Source organism: Sapajus apella, unplaced genomic scaffold, assembly GCF_009761245.1.
Source record: "Sapajus apella isolate SASKATOON/1434 unplaced genomic scaffold, GSC_monkey_1.0 scaffold69, whole genome shotgun sequence".
Lineage (NCBI taxonomy): Eukaryota > Metazoa > Chordata > Mammalia > Primates > Cebidae > Sapajus > Sapajus apella.
The window spans coordinates 8,317,705-8,337,043 of NW_022437009.1; the positions used below are offsets into that span (position 1 = coordinate 8,317,705).

A 19,339-nucleotide genomic window follows, 5' to 3' on the forward strand; every position below is an offset into this window, starting at 1 on the left:
TAAATATACTAAAAACCATTGAAATGTACAATTTAAATGGTTGGATTTTGTAGTATGTAAATTGTGTCTCAGTAACGCTTTAAAAAAGAAATAAATCCAGGAAAGGAAGTCATTGACTCAGCATGGGTAAGATGCCCTATTTTGAACTCATTAACTGTGGCAAGTGGGCATGGGGGCATGGGAAATACGGCAGCTTATCTGAACAGTTTACATCATCGTGGTAATGAGAGGCACAATTCCTATTAGGGTGTCAGCAGACAAAACAATAGGTACCCACTACACTGGCTAATTCTAGACAACTTACAGTTATTCAAACACTGAATTAAGGGTTTCTTCTGAATCATCTCATTAATTATTGCAAAAACCCTGGAGATATAAAACCCATTTTATAGGTGATACAGGCTCGGGTTAAATAAATGGCCCAGGGTCACTTAACTAGTGGGTAACTAATGTAAGCTAGGGTTCAAACCCAGGTTGGACTCCAGTGTCCTCTCTTAATTATTAGGCCATGTTGCCTCCCTCTGGCTTTATATAAGTTTATGAAAAATTCTGGAACATACCGCTGGAGACCTAACTTGAGATCTTTCTTTCATTTACTTATTTACTTTTTCACTAAAGGAGATGTTTTAACATGAAAACCATGAACTTCCTTTGCTGGCATAGGATCACAGTTGGTAATCTTTGAGAAGTGCCAGAAGACTGGACATGGTTGTGTAAACCCTGCTAACCATACTGCTATCCACACCATGCTCCTCCAGCTTGTCAAGGGTATAAAGAACTGGGACAAGAACCCATCTTGTTAAAATCATGATTCAGTTGGTCTGGAGCAGTCTCCTGATCTACCAACCAGTCAACCTCACTGTCACCACAAGAAATAAGGTTAATTTGGCAAAATGTGTGCCTAGAGAACCAATACAGCTTATTTTCCAAGTATTCACAAGCTGTCCACTTAATAATCTGCTCTCAAATTCTGCCAGCAATTTGATGGCAGAATTTATGGATGCCCAGCCTATTGGTCTGTGGTTTCTCCTTTTGCCTTCTTTAAAAATTCAACACAACTCTTTTCCATCTCTTGTCTCTTGGCAATTTTCTGCTGCACCATGATTTCTCAAAGATCCAGGGCAGTGGTTCTGCAGCCCCATCTGCACATTCCTCCTGTCTCCTGGGTGGGACTCATGTGGGCCTGTGATGTAAATTTACTGAATTCAGCTGGACCCTTGCCTGCTTTCCCGTCTCCTACTTTAAGCTCCGGATCCTTCTTTTCAGCATTTGTCCCAGCCTCTCCAAGACGCAGCTCCTCCTTCTCGGTGGAGAAGGCAGAGGATGTCTGGGTGTGGATTATTCGGCTTTCTCCCTGTCATCTGTCACTAGCAGACCATCTGCCCCAGCAGGAGGCATGGCTTCCCTTCTCTTTCTTCAAATGGATAAAACAATCTTTCTGTTGTCCTTAGCATTCCTCACCAGCCTCAGTCACTCTGAAATGCAGCCTTCCTGATGTTATTCTTCCACATTCCTGCCATGCTTTATTTTCATCCACAGCCCCGTGCCCATGGGCCTTCAGTTATGTCATCTGAAAATCCCAGCTAAGGTGATATATCTTAGAGGCAGCCACTTTTTCTTCATCACTGGGGCTATTTGAACTTGGGAAAACCAACTGTGTTTTTAGAGTTTCTCATCAACAGAGACTGTGGTTTTCAGAATGCCTAGCTAAAAGTAATAGTATTTATTGTTTGTAGAGCTGTATATGTTACAATAGGATTATGATCTAGGTTACTGTTATTATCTTCAATTTATAGATAAGGAAACTGAGGCCCAGAGTAACATTCCCCCAAGATCACACAGCTATTTTATGGAGCTGGGTGAGTCTTGAACCCACATTGTCTAAGTTCACAATCCACGTTCTCAACCACTTCCCTGGAGGCCTCTCCTGAGTATCATGGCGGAGGAAACAACTCTAGCTGGAAAGATCTAGAAGCCTCTATCACAGGCCTCAATGCTGGTGCACGTCCAGGAAATCTTGAACCAGGGCAAAGGGCATGGACACTGAAGGAGAAGGAAGACAGTCTCAAAACAGGAGCCTACTTCAAAGGGAATTGAGAGGCTTAAGTGAGATCATTCATTCATTCATTCATTCACCAAATACCTGTCTACTTCTGCCATGTCTTCCACAAACTTCTTGGGTGTTCATACTTCTGAAATAGCTTGCCCCATCCCCTTCCACATCATCTCTGGAAACCCAAGCTCCATGATCTCCTCAGGACAAATGACTTTGAGCCTATTTTAGCAGAAACAATTCCTGGTCATCATAAGCTTGTTTCTGCTCCAGACACCCAGAGGGTACAGAGACAGGGGAGTTGGTGTTTCTGTCTTTGGCCAAAGGAGTAATCATAGCTCTTTGCTTAATAAGGCCTTTCAATTATCTCAATAAACACTTAACCACTGTGGAGAGTGTCTTATTGATTGAGGACAGAGGCTCTGGCCTGCCTGCCCAGGACTGAGTAGGATCCAGGCCAAGCTGGTCCCAGAGGGCAGCTGCTAGGGTGTGAAGTACTTAAGCGGGTTTCTCCAAGCTCTGAGAGGAGCCGGCACGGTTCCAACGTGGCTTCACAGATGTGAGGGGCTGAGCTTCAGAGCTCATGGTCCCCCTCTGAGATGCTATGGCTACTGGAAAATAGATAAAAGCAAGAAGAGTAGCTTTTAATCCCAGCTGAGAAAATGAGGGCAGTCCACATAATTATCTCAGCCTTAGTACCTGCGTCTGTACAACAGGGATAAGAATACAAAGTTCACAGGGTTCATGGGGCTTATGTGAGGTAAACATGTAGAAGTGCTTTGTAAATTATAAATCCACATGAATAGAAGGCAACTTTGTTATTTGTTATTATTATCATAAATGAGATTCTGTTGCTCTTCTGCTGAAAACTCCTCATAGCACCTCCCTGTATTTAAGATAAACCCATATTCCTCCCCGTGGCCCGTCAGACGCTGCATGATCTGGGCCCTATCTGCCTTACCGTCCTCTTGTGGGCTCTAGTCTTGCTAACCCTTTGACAATTCCTACATCAGGCCAGACCCCTTCCTGCTACCTCAGGGCCTCTGTACTTGCTGTTCCCTCTACCGCACACCATTGTCCCCAGGTGTTTTGCATGACTGGATCCTTTACCTTCAGCTCTCAGCTTAAATGTTAGCTCATCAGAGAGGCCTTTCCTGACCTCGGTCCCACCATCTGATGCACAACCTCTCTCTCATCTTTTCCTAGAACCAACTTTTTTATGTATTCACTTAATTGTTTATGGTCTTGTTAGGATGCTGTCTCCTTGCACATAAGGATGTCGTCTCTTTTGTTCACCCCCAGGTTGTGTCACAGTACCTGGCACATAGTAGGTACTCTAAACAATTGCTGAATGAGTGAATGAATGAATAGGTGAATGACTGGCAGGGAAGCCTGACTTGTTTCCCAAATGGCCCTCGCTCCCTTACACCCTGTTTCTCTCCCTCTCTCAGATACGGAGACATGGTGCCTAAGACAATTGCAGGGAAGATCTTCGGCTCCATCTGCTCCTTGAGCGGCGTCCTCGTCATTGCCCTGCCAGTCCCTGTGATTGTTTCCAACTTTAGCCGGATTTACCACCAGAATCAGAGAGCTGATAAACGCAGAGCACAAAAGGTAAGCCTCAGACGCAGGGATGTGGGGGGCAGTGTAAAGGATGCGGGGGAGCGTCAGTCAGGGAGCCAGGCCTAGAGCTTCTTGGAGGATCACTGCACAGACAGCCTTTGGCTTTGCAAGGTAAGGTAGCTTCAGTCCCTTCCCGCTCACCAGTCTCCTAAATTCCAGCCCCAGTCAGTTCCAAAATGCAATGAACCCTCAATTATCTATAAGCTGATTATCCCCCTTTGGACATTCTATGGCAATTTCCTTGGCCTCTGGCTCCACCTCCACTCCCTCAGCCACTGCCACTCAGCCGTCCCTGTACGCCTCCCTCTGCCAAGCAAGAGCTTACTAGGAAACATAATCTCTTTTTAATATCCTATAAAAGCCTATAGAAAACCCAGTGACAAAAATAAATTTGTTGAAAAGAGAAATAAATACTGTGAAAGGAGAGCATCCTGAGGCCGCTTAGTTCAGAGACATATGGCACAAGAGGCTTTAGGAATCTCCAGGATATCATAGGGTAAAGGCACAGAACGTAACTGCAGTTGGAGATCAGGAGACTAACCATGAGTCCTGAGGAAAGCTTTAGATATGCTCCATATACACTACTGAAGACTGCAGCAGAGGGTAAAATACGGTCATTTGCCCATGCAATGAGGAAAAATGTCTGAAGCCTTTAGTGCTCAGAAAGAAGCCTCTTTTTCCAGCTAGCCCTGAACCTTCTTTCTAGAACAGCTCATCGACTCAGCCAACTCTTGTTCACTTGCATTTTTAAGGCATCTAGCCAATGAGGTTCCTGGGTAGTGACTTTCCCCAGGTTTCCTCTCAGAAGAGGGATATCTGGGTTGGGGGAGAGGGGAGTGGTGTTATTAATTGTCTTCAGATTTGGGCTGAACTGTGATGCCCCTTCAGCAGCATCTCAGCCCCCAGGGATTGTGGCCATAGCCTTTCTGAGGACAATGGACAGGAGGCAAGCTGTTGAAAGATTGACTTTCGGAGGCTTGGGGTTTTGTCTCCCTACTTTATTCTTTCTTTTATCCTTTATTCCACAAACATTTACTGAACACATACTACGTGGTCAGCCCTGTGCATTGCAGCCAGATTCTTTCCTTGCTACATATCCCTGCTACTGGCCTTCTGCTTGCAGGGTTAACCTCCAACTAGCAGGGCTTGCTTTGGGTGCAAAGGCTCAAAGGGAAGTTAATGTCGTTCTGGAGGAAGAAATGCAGAATTTCAGAACAGATCTGTGTATGTCACAAAGCTATAAAGGTTATGAAAGCAAGCTCCAAAATGTATAATTATCATATAACAATTTACATATGATTGTATGGTGAATCCATTTGGTTCCCACCTCTAGCCTATCACCTTCTGTGTGCCTTTGTGGTTGGCTCTTCCTTGCCCTCCTGTCCCCTCTGCCTCTGCTGAACTATGTTTTTACTTATCCTGACCTGGTCTGGTAGGTTGCCACCTTAAGATTTATCTTCCGGCTCTGTGCCATCATCCTTTCTGTTCCATACACGCCTATCTCCTACCTCTTCATCCAAGGTCAGGGTTTCCCTACCTCCTGTCCCCTGCCAGTCACCCCAGAAATGGAAATCTTCCCTCTTTCCCTGTTCAAGCCAGGCAGCAGATTTGAATACAGTCCAAATTTGTTACGCTGTTCTAAATAAGGGAGTGGGAGAAACTGGGATCTCCTTCCCACATTCAGGAACCAGAGACCCTGAGGGGCCAAGGATCCTCTAGTGGCCCCGCCCTCAAGGGGCCGGGGCTGACACAGGTTTTTGGCAGATGAGGTTCACAGGAATCCTCAGCTCACACACTAGCTCACGGCTGTGCACACACCAGTGACAGCCCATTCCAGCTGTGCTCTCAATGGCTCCTACAGCTACCTTCCCCTCCCCTGGGAATTGATTTATTATTGTTTTTAGAGATGGGATCTCACGGTGTTGTCTAGGATGGAGTCAAACTCCTGGGGTCAGGGAGTCCTCCCACCTCAGCCTCCAGAGTAGCTAGGATTACAGGCATGTTCCCAGCTCTCCCCTGGGACATTATAAGTTCATCCTGTGTAATTAAAATCTAGGAGCAACTTAGGCTTATTCCTTCCTCTAGTTGCTAAAGATGAGTATCCCTCCTTCCCTGCCCCTTTCCCTCTTCCTCTTCTCTCTCCCCTTGAAATCAGAGTAAATATTTACGATGTTTTTTTTTTTTTTTTTTTTTTTTTTGAGACGGAGTTTCGCTCTTGTTACCCAAGCTGGAGTGCAATGGCGCGATCTCGGCTCACGGCAACCTCCGCCTCCTGGGTTCAGGCAATTCTCCTGCCTCAGCCTCCCGAGTAGCTGGGATTACAGGCACGCGCCCCCATGCCCAGCTAATTTTTTGTATTTTTAGTAGAGACGGGGTTTCACCGTGTTGACCAGGATGGTCTCGATCTCTTGACCTCGTGATCCACCCGCCTCGGCCTTCCAAAGTGCTGGGATTACAGGCGTGAGCCACCGCGCCCGGCCATATTTACGATGTTTTTACCTCGCCTGGATACTGTTTCTCCTCAAGGTTACTCAGCTCTGTCTCTGTCACCTTGGGCTTCCTATAAGAGAGAAAAAATACTTGCTGCTCCAGCACTGAGTCTTTCACCATGGGTCAAGGCAAGCAGGTCCAGAAAATTTGGTGGAAAGGGAGAGATGGGATAGGCAGGAGGCTAATGACAGTTCTCAGCCCAGACCACACACTTGGGAGCTATCGTAGCTATATTAACTTCCCTCAAAGGGAAATTAATGCCGTCATCCTCTTCCCATGACTAGTTTGCTTGGGATTATTACTAAGATTAGTCTATTACTATTTGCTTTAGATACTGTGTCCTCTGAGCCAAGTGAACTGGAGATAAGGGGAGGTCTGGCAGTGGACAGAGAGGGGAACATCTGGAGTGGGGCATTTGGTCCCCATCTTGAGTTCTGGTACATACCCATATTCTTTTCTTTAATGAAATGTTTTATTGAGATAATTACAGATGCCCATGTAGTTGTAGGAAATAACACAGAGCAATCCCTTATAAAGTTTGCCCAGCAGTTCCCCCAGTGGTAACATTGTACAAAACAATAGTACTATATACCACAACCAGGGTATAGACATTGTACAACCAACCAAGCTTATTCAGATATTCCAGTTTTACTTGTTCTGGCGTGTGTGTGTGTGTGTGTGTGTGTGTGTGTGCGTGTGTACGCTTGTGTGTGTGTTAAGTTCATGCATCCACTGCCGCAGTCAAGAGACTCAACAGTTCTTACACCACAAGAATCTTGTGGGTTGCCCTTTTATAACCCCACCTTCTGCCCTAGCCCTGCCCTGTCCCTAACCCATAGCAACCATTTATTTTTCCATCATTTATAAAATGTTTTCAATTCAAAATGTTATATAAATGAATTCATGCAATAGGTAACCTTTGGGGATTGGCTTTTTCCATTCTATATGATTCCCGGATTTTCATCCAAGTGGCTGTATCAATATTCCACTCGTTTTTATTGCTGAGTAGTATTCCAAGGTACAGATGTACTGGTTTGTTTATTTGCCTGTTGAGGAACACCTGGGATGATTCCAGTTTCTGGCTATTACAAATAAAGCTACTGTGCACAATCATGTAGAAGTTTTTATGTGAGCATAAGCTTTAATTTCTCTGAAATAAATGCCTAAGAATGCAATTGCCCATGTTTTGTCCTTTCCATTTTTTTCTGTTTCTCTTCCTTCTGCCTCTCCTAGGCCAAGAGATAGAAATACTCATGGCTAAAAGGCACCCATTAGCCAAACAGGAAGAAAGTGCTTAATTGTGAGAGGCGTCTCAAGGATTGGTAGAAGTATGGGCTTGAGCGTAGACGGTGCCTGCAACGGTACCCAAGGTAGCAGCCTTCTCCTTTCAGGTCCCCTCTCCTCCAACTCTGGATTCTCCACATTTGTTGAAAATACAATCTCCTGGGTTTTTCTCAAATTTTGAAACTTGCCTGATGGTGGAAATTCAGGAAAGGAGGAGGAAAAAGTTCTGGAAGCAGCATTCGGGTCTGAAAGTTGGAGGGTCCTGAGCTGAAGTCTTGCTCATCCACTGCCTTGCCCTGGATAAGTCACTTCCCCTCACATCACATCTTCCCTTTTTTTTTTTTTTTTTTTTTTTTTTTGTCTTTGAATTGGTCTGGATGATCTCCAAGCTCTCTTTTAACTCCCACATTGTTTTTAACGCCATGGAAGAGGGTGAGATTGAGCAGTCCGTACAAGGATTGGGCCCATTACAGTGGCTGTATAAGCATGGCCGTCCAGCCATCTACATAGGATCTTCTTCCTTCCTCAACCATCATAAACTTTGCTTGAGCACCTGTTCAGTGCGAAGCCCTGTGTTGGGTGCTAGAGATAAAAATATGCATAAGCCACATGCCCCAGCCCCTAAGAGCTCAAAACCAAGCCATAGAGCCCCACCAAATTTCACATGCTGGGTATGGTTCTGTAAATCCATTGCAAACCTCTTTATCCTGTGTGGGAAGTGATTAAATGATCCAGTGCATTTGATATGACAATCTGTTGCTTTAATAGAGCCCAGGGTAAGATAAGATTAAAAGAAATGCCACAAAAAAGAACAGGAGAATCTTTCATCTCTAGAAACTAATGAAGATGGACCCCAGACACGAGAAAGGTCTGGCTCCAAGTGGTGCAATCAAATTATCTAAGACTATAATGAGCTTGACACAATTGGATTTCCATATGAAATTCTCAACACCCAGCACTCACCCAAAGGAAATGCAGCCACATCCTCAAATGATGTGGAATTGGCTTAAATGTAAACATCTAGCCAAGGCGAGGGCTGGGGCAGGATTCCCATGGAGTAGAACTGTCCTGGCCCACAAATGAATGTTCTCTGCTTGTAGAGAGGAGGAGTGATAGGGCTGATTTGCCATCATCCTTTCTCTCCCATGTTCCCCTTTTTATTCTTTCCTTCATCAAGAGAAGCAGTCTTCCGCAGACTTAGGGGAAGATCTTTCAGGCTGAAGTCCTCGCCTCTTCCCCATATTTAGAAGCCAGGGAAGGGAGTTGAATTGTTTCTGCAAGGAGATACTTCCCAGGAAGCTAGAGATATACATCCTTTGTGCTTCTGTTGACCACCTGAACCCCTGTGCCGTGGCCTCCTTTAAGCAGATGAACCAGCCCAGCAGGACACTTGGGGAGTGGGTGACAAGAAGAGGAAATTGCCACAATTTCCCTAGGACTCTTCTGCTTAGAGTCCATGCTGAAGTCACATGTGGGCTTGGAGAGACCAAGTAGGAGGGACATTTTACTTCAGGATAGGTCCGTGATCCTTGGGAGCTGTTCTGCTTCCAGTAGCAAGAGCCTGAGGCCGTAACTAGATCTACAGAGTCCAAACCTCAAGCTGCATTTTTTTAAACCAGCAGGAAACCTCTACCCAGCCCCTTCTCCTTCTCAGTCTCCTTCCTTAGTCCTCTCTCTGGCTGTGCTACTGTCATGGCAACATTGATTACAGTCATTAGGAGGGAGAAGGGCAGCCAGCATGTGTAATGTGTTCAGCTTCTCCCTGGGCAAGCAGAAGAGATGAGCTTGTACTGAGGTACCATGCAGTCCTCCTGCAGTGGACCTTCTCCGCTGAAGGCTTCCCAGGTTGGAGCTGCGGAGAGTTTCAGTTGTCCTAGTTAAAACCAAGTAGTGTGTGGAAATGTGTCCCATCTCCCTTCTTACGCATACCAGGTCAACTCTGACATGTACCTATACTCATTCCCACTGTCATGCACAGCAAAATAAATATATATTAACATACACATGCAGCTGGGTGCAGTGGCTCACACCTGTAATCCCAGCACTTTGGGAGGCTGAGGCGGGTGAATCACCTGAGGTCAGGAGTTTGAGAACATCCTGGCCAACATGGTGAAGCCCCGTTTCTCTACCAAAAATACAAAAATTAGCCAGGTGTGATGGCGGGTGCCTGTAATCCCAATTACCCGGGAGGCTGAGGCAGGAGAATCACTTAAATCTGAGAGACGGAGGTTGCAGTGAGCCCCTGCACTCTAGCCTGGGTGATAGAGCAAGACTCAGTCTCAAAAAAAAAAAAAATATATATATATATATACATATATACACACATATATATTCAGTCTCAAAAAAAAAAAAAGAGTCATCTAAGCCAGGCATGGTGGTGTGCACCTGCATGCATGCGTGTGTGTGTGTGTGTGTGTGTGTGCGTGTGTGCGTGTGTGTATATATATATATACACACACGCACACACGCACACACACACACACATGCATGAATCCACTCCCAAAGACAGACATACAATTGTAAATATGTTTATTAACTTTAAAAATTGAGAACCTACTGTTTATTTGGGGTACATCAGTAAATAAGGCAAAAACCCCTCCTTGGAGTTTACATTTCAGTGGAAATGTGAGGAGTTTACATTTCAGTGGAGAGAAAGAGAAAGTATCAAGATAAATATATGAAACATGAATTACCTTAGCAATAAGTGCTAAGAAAAAAATTGCAGAGGAGTTAAGAAGTGTTGAAGGGCACATAGGCACATGCCTTGCTTTCCTCATAATTAATATTTAGGGAACTACTATATGCAGAAAACTGTACTGTTCCCTAGAGGAGAATCAGGACAGCTATCATATACATTCCTCTAAGGAGTTTGCAGCCTAGTTAGAGATAAGATATACCCCCACTGTATAGCACATGGCATTTTGCAATACTGAGTAGATAAAGGTCATGAAACCTTTGGGAGTAGAGAGCTTGGATGAGTGATATTTCTCCTGCCAGGATTATACTCAGGTTGGAGAGATGAGTGGAAACTCCTGGGAATTCTGACCCGACCAAGCTGTACAAAGTAGGTACACAACGTCTCAGACCAAATCCCTGGATCTATAACTGGAGATGCATGAAACTGGAGAGAAACAGCCTCATCCCCTTCATCAGGTGTTATCAGGCTTGCCGTCTTTCTGTATCGTGGTCTCCCTCATTCTTTTATTGTCTCTGCCAATCACAGAAGGCTCGCCTTGCCAGGATCCGTGTGGCCAAAACAGGCAGTTCCAATGCATACCTGCACAGCAAGCGCAACGGGCTTCTCAACGAGGCACTGGAGCTGACGGTAGGTGTCTAGAGGACCTGGGCTGGGGAATGTCAAGGGGCAGATGGGCTTGTTTTCTCTTTCCGGGGACACCAGCCCTTCCAACCCAGAGCCCCAGTAGGAACCCCAAGGAGGACATGTTTCCAAACTTTCCTCAGGTAGCGGCCCCCCTGTTCACACACCCCTCCCATAGGATTATCAACACTACCTCTAAACCAGGTTTAGACCAAGGGCCCCTGAGCCCAAAGGCTAGCATGTTCAATGCTGACCCTGAAATTTGGTCAAATAAAAAAATTTGATTTTTCTATTGCCCTTTAACCCTTAGTGGAGAAATGAAGGAGCTGCAGAGGGGAAGAGCCACCAACTTTTTACTCAGTATCTCTTCTTTTTTCGCTAGGGCACCCCAGAAGAGGAGCACATGGGCAAGACCACCTCACTCATCGAGAGCCAGCATCATCACCTGCTGCACTGCCTGGAAAAAACCACTGTGAGTCCCAACCCATTGCCACCTCCTTTTCATCACTGACCCTGACCCTTTTCTAAGGCTGTATTCATATCTTCACTCTGGGACAGAAGTCAAGATCTGTCCCCTTCAGATCCAAAAGGTAGTGATGAGATCTATCAGCCCTCAGATGGAAGATCCTGAGGAGTGGGGCAAGGTCAGCAGGGTGGGAGGCCAGCTCTGTTTTGCAGGAGCATTGAGGAGGTCACTCCCCCAGCCTCCCACATATCCCACACTCATCTCCACAGCCCATTTCTTGATTTCTGAGGACTTAGGGCTCTGCCTATCAGTTTCTAACTTCTGATGGGCATTACCCTTCAAAGCTTGGGCTGAATTTGTATAGGACAGTGGAGAAGAGTGTTGATTTCTGTCCTGCCTCTGGGGCTGGGTTGGTGTAGCCTGTGGACCCCTTGACTCCCTACATCCTCCTGCAGACAGTGTATGAAGGAGGCAATGCATGTATTTCTCCAGCCAAGATTCATCAGTACTGCTCCCCTCAACCACACCCCTGCCCAATCACCCTGCGGTTCTCAGGGAGTCCAGATGCTAACAGCCTGATTGTTAAAACAGAGCCATGGCTTAGGGTGCCACAGCTGGAGTTGGAATGATGCTTGTGCCTAACCATCAGACTGAAAGGAAGGGCAGTGGGGCCAACCCTGGACCCTTGGCAGAAAGTGCTAGGAATAGTAGACAGGGAAGAGAGGTCAGGGTAGAAAAGCCAAAGAGAAACGAAGTGAAAGCCTTCCTGTTCCTTTCTAGAACCTCCTCCCCAAAGAGTCTGTAGTCAGGGCTCAGTACACTAAGGAAGGAACTTCCTAATTCTAGATGTTCCATATCCTGGCCTCCCAGATGTAGAGAGAATAAACGTTAGATGACTCCTTTTATCAGGGTGAGGGGCCGGGACAGAATCTTGCTATGTTGCCCAGGCTGGTCTTAAAACTCCTGGCCTCAAATGATCCTCCCATCTCAGCCTCCCAAGTAGCTGGGACTACAGGTGCACACCACCATGCCTGGCTTAGATGACTCTTTTTTTTTTTTTTTTTTTTTTTTTTTTGAGACAGAGTCTGGCTCTGTTACAGGCTGGAGTGCAGTGGTGTGATCTCAGCTCACTGCAACCTCCACCTCCCGGGTTCAAGCAATTCTCCTACCCCAGCCTCCTAAGTAGCTGGGACTACAGGCGTGTGCCACTATGCACAGCTAATTTTTGTAGTTTTAGTAGAGATGGGGTTTCACCATGTTGACCAGATGGTCTCGATCTCCTGACCTTGTGATCCACCCACCTCAGCCTCCCAAAGTGTGGGATTACAAGTGTGAGCCACCGTGCCCGGCCAAAATGACTCTATCTGAGCAGATACTGTGGATGACAGCTGAACCTAATAAGGACTTCCAAAATGGGAAGGTGCTCTGCAAACCCTAATTTACAGGATTTATCAAGAACCTATATTCATATCTAGACTTTGTCTCAAAGACTCTGAGCTTGCCAAAGGGATAGGCCCAGACCCAACTGCCCTTTCCAAGTTGCATGTGCTGGGTGGAATGTATACATTGAAAGGATATGGGTGAAAATATTTGGGTTTGAAGGGATGGAATGTTGGCATTAAAGAAATGAGTTTTCAGAATTGAGGGATGGAATGCTGGCCTTGAAGGGATGGAATGCTGAATTTGAGGGAAAGAATGTTGGATTGTGGGGATGAGATATTGGGATTAAAGCTCTGGAATGCTGGATTTTAGGGGAGGAATGTTGGGCTCAAGGGATGGAATGTTGGGACAGGAGAGGTAGAATGTTGGAATGGAAGGAGTGAATGTTGGGATTGAGCAGGGTCTTGTTGGGGCTAAAAGGTGGAATGTTGGGATGAAGGGGGCAGAATGTCGGGAATGAGGGGTGGAATGTTGGACTCAAGGGGTGGAATGCCAGGATCGAGAGATTGAATGTCAAAACTGGCTTGGGAATGCTGGAATGTACAATCAATGGTGTTTTTATCTTCTGTTGGCATGTTGTCCTGTAGGGGTTGTCCTATCTTGTGGATGATCCCCTGTTATCTGTACGAACCTCCACCATCAAGGTATAACTTTTTAAAAATTCAATTGATGTTTTTCTCTCTGATACTTCTGAGTCTGTGGATTCTCCCCTTTTTACCCCCTGGCCTGGTCGTGTGCATGTGCTGCTGATTCTTCCGGGGCTCCTCCTACCTCTGCTGTCACACCCAGCACCAGCTCAGGCTTCTAGTTTCTTGTGCTGAACCACCCAACTGTCTTTCCAGTTCCCTCTTTGGACCTCCCCAGGGGCGTGGTGGAACATGGCACCAGTGCCGGTGTCCTGTGACTCTCCATGTGCCACCTCCCAGCTCCATGGGGACTCCTGGTATTTGCCTCCAGGCTGGTCTTTCTCTGAACTCCGTTCTCATGCCATTTCTCTTCAGACTTTCTCCTCACTCTGGCAGCCTTGGCCAGACCAATAATGCCATAGATTTGTAGTCATCTTGGCCAAACAGACATTTTTTAGTTATCCTGGGTTCAGCTACACCCCATCCCAATGGCCCCCAGTCAGGAGACAGTTAGAAATCCCCTCCCATGCTTACACTTGACCTAGGGAATCCTGTATATTAAGGACTCATATCCCATAATCAGGTGGGGGAAAAAAAAAAAAGAAACTCTGTCCCTAATCCCTAACAGTTTGCCCTTGATCAGTTGGCCTTCAGGATCAATGCTCTCCCAATTCTGTGAATGACCCTCATGTTTAAAAGCTTTCATCACACCCTTATTCATTAAATCCAGGAAAGACAACCTAGCATAACTACTACCCACAGTCAGTGACTCCTTTATCTGCCACCTCTGGCAATTCCTGTACAGAGCCTGGAAAGTAAAGCCTTTGCATCTAGCTGTGATGATGCCACTGAATCCCTCTGTGTCCTCTATATCCCTTCAGCTCAAAGCTGTAGCTGGAGTATATGTCACATCATGATTTCACAACTGGAGTCCCTACCCTTTGAGCTGATGCCCAAGGCTGCCAATATGATTCTCTTTCTGTCCTCATTGGATGCCCATGGGACATCACCCCTCTTAAATGCTTATCTGTAATCCAGGCAGCTGGGAGGCCTTCCTTAAAGGTCCAGAACAGAGACAGGCAGCATACAGAGTATAGGAGCTCACCTCTCTCCTCCCTACCTTCTTTTCCTACTTCTTCTCCTTCTGCCTCCCACAGAACCATGAGTTTATTGATGAGCAGATGTTTGAGCAGAACTGCATGGAGAGTTCAATGCAGAACTATCCGTCCACAAGAAGTCCCTCATTGTCCAGCCACGCAGGCCTCACTACCACCTGCTGCTCCCGTCGTAGTAAGAAGACCACACACCTGCCCAATTCTAACCTGCCAGCTACTCGCCTGCGTAGCATGCAAGAGCTCAGCACGATCCACATCCAGGGCAGTGAGCAGCCCTCCCTCACTACCAGGTGGGTGGCTTCCATCCCATCACCCTCAAAGGCTCGAGTCATCACAGAACTAGACAATCGCAGCATTAGGAGAACCTTGAGGATCATCTAGGCGTTCTCCTTATCTAATGCATGAGCCCCTCTACCTTCCTCCTTTCCTTGCAAGGTAACCCAAAGGCCCTTCGTGTGCTGTTAGAGTAGGTACTACAGCAGTTTAGGCTGAAAATGGGATTAGATAACAGGGGAAAAAATATTTAAAAAGAATTATATATATATATATATACACACACACATGTAAAATAATGTGTCTATAGATACACAAAAATAACCTGCTCTGGTACAAGGAATGGACCAATCATTTTCTGAAGAAACAATTTTCATATTTGTGTTACTCATGGCTTAGCCTAGGCTGGTTTTGAATCCCAGAGACTGACTTTTCCCTCCCTCTCTGCTTATATTTAGGCCACTTCCCACTACCTGCAAATGGGTTGCAGAGAATTCAGGGAATGCAAATGCCAAATGCCACAAATGATAGGTAAACAATCACTGGGTGGGGGAAATGTACACTCTGAAATTCAAAGTCCAATATACCCACCTTTGTAATTGCTAGTAGTTTAGGAATAATACTTAGAATGGGTAATTACAAGTTGATTACAAAAGGCAGAGAAAGAGGGACAACAAAATATCCTCCTAGTTACCATGAGCAAGAAATGTAGGGGGTCAAGGAAGGTTTGGGACGCTGGCCAGCAGAAACCATCATCAACTCACTCTCTTCTATCCCAGTCGCTCCAGCCTTAATTTGAAAGCAGACGACGGACTGAGACCAAACTGCAAAACATCCCAGATCACCACAGCCATCATCAGCATCCCCACCCCCCCAGCGCTAACCCCAGAGGGGGAAAGTCGGCCAACCCCTGCCAGCCCAGGCCCCAACACGAACATTCCTTCCATAGCCAGCAATGTTGTCAAGGTCTCCGCCTTGTAAAACCACTGGACAGAGGGCCAGAGGGGGTAGTGGGGAATGAAGGGGACTGGCATGTTGGTGGGTGGCCACTGGGACCACTCCCTCCCCCTTTCCCCACTATTTCTGCCTGCCTCATTGTATCCCTAGCACTGAGACTTGTGCCTGGAAGGAAAAAGAGGCAGAAAAGGGGCACCTGAGGTTCATGCTGCTAGCGTGGACATAGCCCTGTGATACTGCATCTCACTGGGGCCAGAGGAAGGGAGGGAGGGTGGGGGGGTCAGGGATGTGCCAGTGGGGGATGTAGGCTATGTGCCAGGACAGGGCCTGGATGGAGGAGCCTCAGACTCAGACCAAATAACAATCGTTTCTGGAGACCCCAGTGAGGAAAATACAAGACCAAGAGCAGCAACAAGGCCAAGTTGTCACAAGCAAAACAGGAAGAAAATATAACACTGTGTATTTAAGCACCTTTTTCAAGGCTCTTAATGGATAATATTTATTCATGGGAAAAGGTGGAAAACAAAAACACCAACGGATTTTTGTGAAGTGTTTTTCTCCATGGACCCAACACCTTTGAACCAAAACAATGAATTTTGTGAGGGATTTTTTTTTTCTCCTTTTATAGCAAAAGCTTTTAGGCTAAGAAGTCAGTTATTGCTGAGTTCTCTCTCCATTCCCCCAGGTGGGTGAGGTCAACTGAGCCTGGGCCCCCACTGCCCAGCTGACCTGCACAGAGCTGCCAAGTGACCACACGGCAATCCTTACCCTCCGTCTGTCCGTCTCCCTTGTCTCTGTACCTCTGTGCTTACCCCTGGCTGTTTCTGTGTCCAGCCATCTGTCTCTACCTGGATCCCATGATCCTGAAACACATCAGTAAAGCCTTCTTCATCATTGCCACGCACAACAGACTTGTGCCTGGGAGTTCTTTCTGTGCGAATGCAATTGCAGAGGAAGACAGAGTGAAGCAAAAATTGGGAGTTTAGGGGTGAGGGAAGTCTACCTCACAGAACAGAGGTCCTTCCCTTGGGGTTGGAACCACTGGTGTTTTCAGTTTCAGTTTCTGGGAAAGAAAGGGAATGACCAGAGTAATCACACCGGAATCTTGAAAAGGCAAATTGCCAACACCTGAGAAGCGGTCAACTCTGGTATGTGCCAGTGAGGGGAGAACAGAAGAACCCAGGGCTCGCAGCTGCAGCCAGTCATTATGGTACCTTGCTATGGACCCTTCCTTCAGGACCCGCCATAAAGCCCATCCAAGAGCCCTTCCAAGAGGCCCTGGGAGTAGTTTCCTCTAGAAAGGGCAGTGGTATGAGGACCAAGATTCCTCTGACTTATGTCACACCGGAGGCAACTCCCACACAGAAGCTGTTGGAAGGGTAAGCCTGTGTGCCTCATGAAAAATGCCTCAAAGCATGAAAGCAAGTAAGAGATACTAGATATTCTTACCTGCTATGAAAGACGCCTTGATGTCTGAAGGGGCTTCAGCCTGATCTCCCTGAAGATAGCTGAAATGAGGGAGAAGCCTAATCACCTCTGTGCAAGCAAAGGAGTGAAGCTTATTTCTTGAACACCTGGACAACGTGTCCGTTCAACTAGCTTGCACTCTGGTGGAGCTGGGGATAGCATTTCTGGAATCCTCCTAATCATTGTTCACTGCTTATAGCAGAGTAGGTGGGCCTCAGGGTTAGTGACAAGTCCTTTCCTGCCCTTCCCAGCCCCCAGCCACCTTGCTGCAGTCTCTGTAGCCTGGGCTCTGAAATACATGAGGTCCTCAGGAGCTGCCTATCCATCCTACAGCTTAGTGGTTAGCTGTCTAATTGTAGGCCAAGGATTTCTCTGCCCACCACAGACATGTAAATGAGTTTCACTAGCCAGGAACCTAAAAACACCCTTCATGGGCTTCCCTATGACCCCAGCTCGATTGACCGTGTAGGCAGAGAAAGTCAAAAGGTTTTGAGGTGGCACCTAACCAGAATGTGGGCAGAAGGCAGAGGAGAGGGAGCCTTCTTTCTATCTTTATCTCCTTATTCTTATCCTCATTGACCACGAGCTGAGTTCTTTCTCTGAGTCTGGCCTCAAGGATTTCCCCCTGATGTGGGAATGGAGTGGTTCTTGCCCTCTGAGCTTACAGACTAAGAAGGTAGAAAGGCTTTACAACTGCAGAGCACACGTGTATACAAACAACCAACCTAAACACATTAGAGAATACAGACTTAAATCAATTCACTTTCATATACACATCTCATTAGAAGACCAGGCTAAACTTCACTTAGAGAGCAGGCAAATGACTAGAAAAGAATTTTTCTCTTAAAAAAGAGTAATAGAGCAAAATTAGGAGTGTCTAAGTATCTTAGTTATACTTCGTAAGATCTGACTGGGGTAAGAGATAAAGAGGTAAATGGGGCCAGGCATGGTGGCTCACGCCTGTAATTCCAGCACTTTGGGAGGTCAAGGCGGGCAGATCACCTGAGGTCAGGAGTTCAAGACCAGCCTGGTCAACATGGTGAAATCCCATCCCTACTAAAAATACAAAAATTAGCCAGCCATGGTGGTGGGAGCCTGTAATTCCAGCTACTTGGAAGGCTGAGTGGGAAGATTGCTTGAACCCGGGAGGCAGAGGTTGCATTGAGCCAAGATCGAGCCACTGCACTCCAGCCCAGGCAACAGAGAGTGACTCAGTCTCAAAAAAAAAAAAAAAAAAAAAAAAAAAAAGAGGTAAACTGGACTGTGGTTGCATACACACAAACTGCCTGTGATGAATTTAAGAACAGGTCATTACAGGATTAGAATAATGACAGATTCAACAAAGGATCTGTTTGATAGGGCACCAAAGGAACATTTTACTGGTTCCCACAAAAATTAATAAATGTTAAATATCATGTCACAAGCAATTTTCCATGTTTTTTATTGATCCTAATGAACAGAATGTTTTGTGTTCCTTCTATTTCCTGTTCAGACCCCACATCACGCCACTTCCTGAAAGACCATTAGAGCATCCCCTTTTTCTCCATCCTCCCTTGTAGCCTTAGCCAGAGGTAGAAGATTCAGCTCACTTCTGGTTCAAAAAATGTCGTCAACCTTTGGAAAATGGCTCATCTACACTACAGAACACAGCCAGATGACACTGCTAAAGGGTATTGTAAGAAAACACAAGGTCCAAAGTATGCTGAATCGGTTTCATAAGTATAACTCATTGGTCAGTGACTGAAATACCAGGATATCAGGGTTTTCTGGGGGCCAATAGCTTTCTGGTGCAATGACTCTTGAGCTTTGATAGTTCATGAGCCACTTTGACATAATAAAAGATTCTCGAAACCACCTATTCTATTCAATCCCATTCAGCATTAAGGGAGGGAGGGTGTTAAAAAAAAAAAAAAAGAAAGAAAGAAAAAAGAAACCTAATAGCTACATTCAAATGTGAAATTAATGGGAACCTAGAAAATATAGTACTAAGAGCACAGCAGAACTAGAAGATATTTAAGAATATCTCATTCATTTTATAGGATACAAAACTGAGACCCAGAGAAATTAAATGACTTGTTCAAGGTCATGCAGTCACTTAATGACAGAGCTGAGACCAAACCACAAGTCTTTTGGCTATCAGTCTAATGCATTTTCGACCACACCCACTGCCTCTCAGAGCAATGATGCTTTGGAGAAGATCCATCAAAGAACCCATACTGTAATTAC

At 46.0% G+C, this 19,339-nt stretch overlaps 1 protein-coding gene across 3 annotated transcripts in view; it reads left to right on the forward strand.

Moving 5' to 3' along the window:
- The window catches only part of KCND3 (potassium voltage-gated channel subfamily D member 3), a 221,528-nt gene extending 203,572 nt beyond the window's left edge, over positions 1–17,956 (forward strand). Inside the window, exons 3-9 of one of the 3 annotated variants that reach the window (XM_032249759.1) lie at positions 3,505–3,667; positions 10,674–10,775; positions 11,152–11,241; positions 13,263–13,319; positions 14,459–14,706; positions 15,148–15,220; positions 15,469–15,561. In XM_032249759.1, coding sequence (XP_032105650.1) covers positions 3,505–3,667; positions 10,674–10,775; positions 11,152–11,241; positions 13,263–13,319; positions 14,459–14,706; positions 15,148–15,217 — 730 coding nt within the window. In that variant the 3' untranslated portion in view covers positions 15,218–15,220; positions 15,469–15,561. Of the gene's footprint in view, positions 1–3,504; positions 3,668–10,673; positions 10,776–11,151; positions 11,242–13,262; positions 13,320–14,458; positions 14,707–15,147; positions 15,221–15,468 lie in introns of all 3 variants that reach the window. The other 2 variants (XM_032249757.1, XM_032249758.1) reach the window with 2 other exon arrangements.
- The last annotated feature ends 1,383 nt before the right edge of the window (positions 17,957–19,339 follow it).